We start from the raw sequence: 8,608 nt of genomic DNA on the forward strand, positions 1-8,608 counted from the left end.
GCCTTCTTTTTTTTACGACAACCATCAAGAGGAGGTCTAGAATTTACCGTTATTTACAGTAGATGTTATTATTATTGTTATTATTATTATTATGATATTTTTCAGATATTCCTATTTTTGTAAGATCATAAAAACATGGTAAAAAAAAAAAACATGAAAAAAGTCTTTAATAAATCAGACACAGATTTATATGTCACTCATCGGAAATGCAGCATAACACATATGCAGTAGTTAAACAAAATATAGCTAATTATGTCTTATTCGCTAAGTGACACAGGACTGGAGCTCCATCTGTTTAGGCCCAGATGTGAACCAGACAGGAATCAACCTCTTCATGAGAGTCTGATGTAACTCTATGATGACATGTTGGTGGAGCTCAGGGAAAACTCATAAAAATGTTTAGTTGTTTGGGTGGAAAACATCTAAATGTTGCTTAGGTACAAAGGTGATCAGGCGTGACCTAATGGAACTTCTAAAAGGTGAAAGTGACTTCATGTCACCTTCTTTTTTTTTTGTTTGTTGTAAGAAGTTGGTCCAGGAAGTTCCTCGACATTTCTGAAACTTCTGATAGCTGTGAGGGATCATGTTGTTAAGCAATGGGAATGGAGCGCTAAACTAACTTCACTAGGTGATGATGTCGGACCAGGTTTTAACAGAGTCTTGGCTGCTGTGATCTCGTCTAAGAAAGGCAACTAAACTACAAATTACAGGAAAACTGACTCCTTAAACCATGACTGTCCTCCTGTGTTAGGAAAATGAAAGGCTGTAGCATTTATCACTATTCTGTAACAAGATTAAAAATAGTTTAACCCCTTTTCAATCTCCTTGAGAAAATGCTGCAGCCTCCCTTGGTTATGGACATCTGTCTTTTGGTGTCCTGTCCTTCCAAACTGCCTCATTTTTCTCTTCTGACATCCCATCGGTATGAAGAATCTTCAGAGAGCTCGGCTTTTACCTGCTGCCTAATCTCCTGACAGAACAGCTGACATTATATAGAATGAGGAAATAATGACACACCTAATCTCACCATCGGCAATTATTCATCTCAGATCCATGTGTTTCAAGTCATACCATGTGATACTAAGCAGAGCACAGTGATGAAAGAGAGAGTGGGATAAGTAGTATGCAGTACAATCTTGTTAAGCTAAGTGAAGCTTTGCAGAAAAGGCTCTCGTCAGCCGGCTGGCAAGATGAACTTAGATCATCCTCTGTCTTTGCATTTCATCAATCGTCTTCATCTTCATGCTTTTCATGGCTTTTTTTTTACTATACATTCCCTATACTTGGTTTATGGATTGTAGAGATAACGTGTGAGATTTTGTTATGTGCATATGATGCAACTCCAACCTGCTCTAGCACAAGTTAAATGACTGAACAGAAAAGGTTTGTCTTGATGCAGAGTAATCGTTGGGGGAAAAAAAACCTTGCATCAAACAGGATCTTCTAAATCTTCTATGACCTACAATTTCTGTACATGTATTATTCTCTTTTGTACGTATTATTGACCTTAAATCAAGTGGATCCTCATCAAGTCTAAATCAACAAAACATATAATATAAGGAATCACACTATATAAGAAAGAAATGCATGGGCACATTTTGTTTATTTATTTATTTATTTATTTATTAATTATTAAAAAAAAACATTTTTTACTATCACACATATACACGTTCCCAGTGCTTTGCGAGTGTTACGAGGAGTTTTTTAGATAGAGAAGTCCGTAGTGTGAGATGTGGGAAGCAGGCTCTAACTACGCTCTCCTTCACAGCATTATAAATGTATGTGTGAGGAGGCCCTTAATGGCTGCTAATCCAATTTCTGCTACTGGAATCAAATCTCACTGGCGCCAGTAGACCTCTCCTTCGTGCTCAAATAATGGTCTTTGCATTGGTGTGTTTATAAAAATCAAGCTTTTCCAAAAACCTCCGATTTACTGTCTTGGTACACCTGAACGTTTGAAACATTATTCAATACACGTCCATGCTCTCTCTCACACTCTTACTTCACTGCTCGGCACTTTTCCGAACGAGCAGGAGAGGAGAGGAGAAAATAATTATTAATTGTTGGTCCCCTGAAAGATGAGAAGGTTTTGAACAGAAGGAGCAGAGAGTCTTTGCAGAGAGGCCCATTTACCGCTCTCTCGCGTAATGCCTTCCTGAGGTCAGCCATCGATTTGCTTTAAACCACATGCTGCACTGATAAGATTAGGCCTGTCGATTCCTGAACTACTTGACTCATCCAGATGAAGTCACTTTGGGTTGAACAGCAGACCAGATATCTCTCTGGAGCAGAAAAGATAGTTCTCTTTTCATTAGGTCATGTCCTCACTCAAAACAAGTTGACTTTTGCTTCTATTTCTTGCTGTCTTTCTGTGTACTTGAGCCTGCCATAAACAACACCACTAGGTGCAGTATGCATAATTTGTGTTTCAGTTCGATAGGAATAGAAAGAAAGATGGCGCTCCACAAGGCATGATGTGTTGATATACAAGAAGATAACGACAAATTAGAGGAGTGAGATTTGACCTCTTATGCAACTGCAAGTGAATTTCATAAAGTCTGACAGAGACTATTTAATAGTACAATGGAACAGCAGGCCGGCGCATAGTATCAGGATTGTCGGTTTAGTCCTTAGCTTGGGTTACTATGTATCTTGTCTTTGATCCTGAGACATCGGCTGGTAGATCTGGTAGTCCTCTTGGCCAATATGCCGCTGTGGGTGCTGGTGGATTCCGAATGTAATTAACGATCCTCTACCACTCTTGCCGGTCTGCAGATTTGCACTTCAACCCGCATCAATTGTCAGTCATTGGTTCTGCAGATCTTCTTTCGATTTTGTTTGATCTAAATTTTCTTTGGTGCTGCTCGTTGGGCCCTCCAGTGATGTGGCCGCTTTCTCAACATGATCTTGTATGGCAACCTATTAGTGTTCATTCTGCAAATGTGGCCAAACCACTGAAGTCTAGGTGTCCGGGTTTGGTCTTTGACTGCCAGTTTTATTTGCATTGATCTTCAGGCTCTAAGACTTTGCGATGGTGGGCTGCGGAATAGGATGCCAGCAGCGTACGTTTCTGTGTTGGCAAGGATGGAGCTGTCATCAGCGAACATTAGGGCTGTAAGGAAGTCATTCTGCTCGTACTGGACTCCACGCTTGCCCTCAAATGCTTTCCTTATGATGACATCAATCACGATGTGAAAATCAACACAACATCACCCTAAAATGTTTAGCATGTCCTTCCTGTATCAACCTATGTCTGGTTTTCTTGCACTTCCTAAAGAATGTTGGGTAATATGTGTAGTAAGCTGTGAATGTAGTGTGGATGGATGTGTTCATGGTCCCAACTTATGGGATGGCACCAATCTAGAGTGTATTTCTACTTTATATCCCAGGATAGGATCTGGATCCACGGTGACCCTGACCAAGATAAAGTTCTTCGATTGGATAAGGCCATTGGATAGATGGATGGATGGATGAATGGATGGATGAATGGATGGATGGGTGGATGGATGGGTGGATGGATGGGTGGATGACTATTATTCATAAGTAAAAAGTGTTACAAAAGCAAAACAATTGAAAAAATGCAGGGGGGCAGGGGGATCCCATGAAAATCATTCACATTTTCAGTGTCTCACAAGTATGAAAAGTACAAACTAAGCATACCGCTGTAGAGCCAAAAGCCAACTTTGCCACATGATTATGCTTCTATTTCAGACACGGCACACAATAGTTGTAGGACATTAAAAAGGAAACTTGAGCGCGATGCCAATAACTACAAAAACCTTGGAGCACAATACAAGTCAACGATATATAACAAGAAGAAGAAAATTCTCTTATAATTCAGCAAACAGTTTCAAGTAACATCATAATAAAATAAGTATAAAAGAAACTTCATGCACAGTACAGTAAATGTCAATGCATATTTAAAGCCTGCAAGTACAATAAAGAGAAAAGAAACCAAGAATCACACAATATTCAACTTTAACATTATAATAATAAAAATAAAAAACAATCTAGAGAGTGTTGTTTCTCCCACACACATGCACACCAACACACAGATTTACACGTTAAACAGCAAACCCACACTCTCCAGCCAGTGAATTGTAACTGATTTCCCATGTGACCATGGACGACTGAGCAAGATGAGAGTAATAAGCTAATGTAGAATATATGAATATGCTGAATATGTTTGCCCTGAATTGTTTGTTTGAATAAGTGCAGATGTTAACATCTCTGTGCAAATGAAACCCATTAAGACAGTCTGTAAGAAGTTTTGTAAATAGTGAGGTCACCACACTATTTACTTCAGAACTAATCCGACGAACTTCATACAGGTCTCTTTTTTGCTCCATCCATTTTTAAAGAGTAATTTTCTTCTCACACTTTATGTCTACTGATTGTAAAATTACACCAGTCTGGGGAGGGGGGGCATGGGGGGTATCCTGAGAATAGATGTTGGCAGTTAATAGGACATAACTTTCAAATTGTTGTTTATGTATTCATTATTGTGCGTGACTGAGACGAAGAACAAGTCCAATTAAATCCTCTGGACATCGTGATATGATTTTCCATATTTACTGGTTTGGCCAAATAGTGATAAAGCAGTCAGCTGGTGTGGGTTGCCCTCTAGCTGCCAGTTATGAAATATTATGACATCAGTACATACATCAGGAGACTATAAAGATCTGTGAGTCTGAGTGCAACTTGTATTATCCATATTGAGTGCACACCACAATAGACTATAATAGAGGTATATACAGTATATATATATATATATATATATATATATATATATATATATATATATATATATATATATATATAATGTATCTTGACTTAATATTATATATTGAGACAATATAATATAATATTTAATCAGAGCTAAATGAAACTGGTCACTTATCATAAAAAGTGTCTTGCTGTAAGTCTTGAGGAAAGAGACGTATGTTCAGTTTTGATCCAGTGAAAACAGAACTGTGTCCTTTATCGCCATCAAAGGTAATTCCTTTGGAGTTGATTGCAGCAAAGGTCTGTTTACAAAGTCCATAGCAACACTGCTTTAAATGAAAAGGACCTCTTTAAATAGCAATTAGTGAGAAAACAAGCCTATGGTCCAGATGTTCCCGTACAGTACGCTGTGCTTGTGTAGAATCATAACCTTGCAGTAACTCACTTGACTAAAAAGGGACATTTGTGAAACATGCTCAGCAGCTTATGTGTTTTTAAAGGAAGTTCATGGAAACCTTCACGTCTGTCTGAACAGTATAAGCTGAAGCGGGGAACCATAATGCTGTGGGAGCCAAAGTTTTTGGAGGCCTCTCTGGACGAATAATAAGCAATTGCGTGAAGACAACATTTTTTAAAATCCTGCCAAATTTGCTAAACTGGAAGATTTTTCGTCCCAAAAATAGTGTGATTGGAGTAATAACAGGAAATTGCCCTTGGAACATTACATGAAACCGTTACATTTTAGTCCCACTGCAAAGAGCTAAAACAGCCGCGCTCTATTCTCAGGGTTGTTTCCACTTAAGAAAATCATTTTCAGAGAATTTACAGTGCTGTGCTGGGAAGGGCAATGGGGCAGCTGCCTGAGCCAAAGCGCCCAGCCATGGGTGAGAGAGTCTCATTTCAGATAAACACACCACACATTACTCAGGCCTCGTTTCGCTGCACTAAACGGCTCGAACAAGTGCAATAAAGAGATATTAAGCCGAGCACTGAAACCCGACTACAGCAGGGATCATTTTCAGTAGCTTTCTTCCCTGCACTCTCTCTGAGTGTGAACTATAGAAAGTGCTCATCGGCTCAATATCCATTTATTTTTCCAGCGTTCTAGTTTTCCAAATATTGGCCGTTAAACTCTACTTCATCAAAAATGCTCGGTCAGCCGTCCAAACACAGAACTACTTTGCACTGATACATTAATTTGAACGGATCGCTGTTGACTTCAGTCGTCACTGTGCACGCATTACACCATTATTTGCTGTGCCATGGAGCACCCTGCAAAGTCCTTGCTTTCTCAACATGCCTTGCAGTCTTGTTCTCACACCTGGGCTGCATTAAGTCTGGTTTAAGTGTAGCTTAGAGGTTATTAAGCTTCTCTCACTTCACTTCATTTGCACTGGTGTGAGAACATGTGAGAGATGGAGGGGTTGGGGGCCCAGGGGTTGGGGGGAGTTGATTAAGTTTGAGGTTCTTCTGCAAAAGCTGGCGTTTAAAAAAAACAACTGTATTTTGTTGTCTGTGTTTGTTACAGGGGGATCAGGGAAGCACAAGCCCAAAGATCAGAAGAAGAAGTCCAACAAGCAGAGGCTGCGCTTCCGGGCTCAGAACCACCACAGTGACCACCTGGCCTCACTGAGGGCCAGCCAGTAAAGACTGAGATTTCCACATGGAACGAAGATCAGAAAGCTGCTACCCGCTGCATCAACACACACACATACACACACACACACACACACACACACACACACACACACACACACACACACACACACACACACTCATACATACATGTACACACTCATACACACAAACACAAATGCAGTTCCTCACAGTCTCTTAAGCTGTACACACACATTCACACATGCGCTGTGTATTTGTACCTCCTGCTGCTTCCGTCGTGCCAGTGCCCCAACGCGTGACCCTTCTCGACGTCATTGAGCCGTACAGCAGCTGTTTGGTACCTAGTCTGAGCTGGAGGATGAGGAGAACAGAGCTAAATGAGGACTGAAGGAGTCATGAACTTTAAGGTTGGAGGATGAGCAACGAGCAAGCTAGAGAGAGAGTGAGAGAGAGAGGAAGAGAGAAAGATCAGGAGGAGTGTGGATAAAAATAGGGTGGATGGGGAGAATAATGTCTTGAAAAGAAAGAGACTTGTCTATATTTATGTAAAATGATGTGTGCATTGATGGAGGCAAAGTGCTCCATGTAATGCCTTTTTGGTTGGCTCTGTACATTTCTGAGAGTAATCCAATATAATGTGTAGTGGCAAAGTATTTTATTCTCGGCACAAGATGTTTACGTCCAAACTGCTTTATGCTCTAACTGTATATTGTGGATAATAATAATAATAATAAAACAAAAAATAGGTCGTTCACCTAGCATGGCCACAAGCTCATGTGTACATAGTTGGTGAGTTAAACTAATGATATTATTAAAATAAAACATTACTGTATTTTCAGTATTGAGCTCCTTCACCATTAAATGTGTTAGTTAAAGGTTATAATACCAGCTACGAGATTTAAGATTAAAAAAAAGAACAAAAAAGAGATCAATAAAACATAGCCTTCACATAGCTATTACATTTATATGGTATATATTTGATTTATTTATTGATTTTTTTTTTATTTACTTTTTGTTTTATTTTTTACTTTTTTGTGTTCGGTGACAGTTTTGTCTCTGTATCTGTTCCTACTCTGTGCTGAAATATTCTTTGAACACTTATAACAATACAGATATCTCCACCAGTGGAACCAGTCTCTGTCAGATGTGTCTAATAACTGTTCTTTAGAAGAACTTTCCATGCTTTAAGCTTTAAACTGACCCATAATAGAGCAGCTGAAATATTATAGGCAAATGAATGACCATGTATATATGATGTTCTATTAAAAATGCAATTCATGCCACTTATGTGATTCTGTTTTGTATTTCTGTTAAATTAAAGTGATTTGTTATCCAGGGTTATGACACAACATCTGTAAGCACTATTATATTCATAATTTTTATGGCGCACACAGAGTAGAACATTGCGTATGTAGATAACAATAAATTTGGAGAACATATGTGATTTTAAGTTTTTCTCATACAGATGTGTGTATCATTCATCAGGAGGGTCACATGACGTCTGTGTCACATTTGCCTGAACAAATTGCATCTCTGTATAGGAACCCTTCTCAGACGGCTGGAGGAGTTTACTGTGAGTCACGGCAAATGGAGTCGGCATAGTGTACTTTATACAGTAATCACATCCTACACAAAAAGAAAAAAGAATCCTTCAGATCTAATGTCACACAGCTTAAAAATGCACACTAGTAAGTAAACCACCTGCTTAAAGACAAAGTTTAACAATAGATTTTCATCCTCTTATGTCTAGAATGAAAGGGAGTCAAGAAATATCAAAAAGAAGAAAGCGTCTGTTGTCTAGAGCAGTTGTTCCTGTAGGTAGACAGTGTGACAGGTTGTGTTTATGTTTTGCCCTGTCCCAGCTGCCGCGCAGAATGATCATGAGCAAAATGAGATATGATTAAATATTTATAAAAACATGTATATGTTCATTATATATTAGTGACCTGGTGTGTGAGTAATAAAGTTCTATACAGTAGGTATGCGGTAGGTACTGTAGCACTGCTGCCTCACGGCTCCCACAGTCCGATTCTGAGCCTGGAGTCTCTGTGAGATTATATTTTCACAACTTCTTCCCATGTCAGCACTGGTTTTCTCAAGAATCTCCAGTTTCCATCCAGCTTACAAAAACATGTCCTTAGGTGTCAATGAATGTGCGTAAAAAAGGATCCTGTAGCTAAAATACATTAAGTTTATAATGTATAAAACTGTATTTAATAATTTTTTTGTTTTTTACCATTATTACATTTACATTTCGTTTAACATG

The 8,608-nt window shown here is 38.9% G+C and overlaps 1 protein-coding gene across 2 annotated transcripts in view; it reads left to right on the forward strand.

Annotated features, from left to right (window-relative positions):
• The window catches only part of rspo2 (R-spondin 2), a 54,206-nt gene extending 46,577 nt beyond the window's left edge, over positions 1–7,629 (forward strand). For both annotated transcript variants that reach the window (XM_053493906.1, XM_053493907.1), the window contains exon 5: positions 6,254–7,629. In XM_053493906.1, the coding sequence (XP_053349881.1) occupies positions 6,254–6,372 (119 nt within the window). In that variant the 3' untranslated portion in view covers positions 6,373–7,629. The remainder of the gene's footprint in view (positions 1–6,253) is intronic.
• The last annotated feature ends 979 nt before the right edge of the window (positions 7,630–8,608 follow it).

Source organism: Clarias gariepinus, chromosome 4 (assembly GCF_024256425.1).
Source record: "Clarias gariepinus isolate MV-2021 ecotype Netherlands chromosome 4, CGAR_prim_01v2, whole genome shotgun sequence".
Lineage (NCBI taxonomy): Eukaryota > Metazoa > Chordata > Actinopteri > Siluriformes > Clariidae > Clarias > Clarias gariepinus.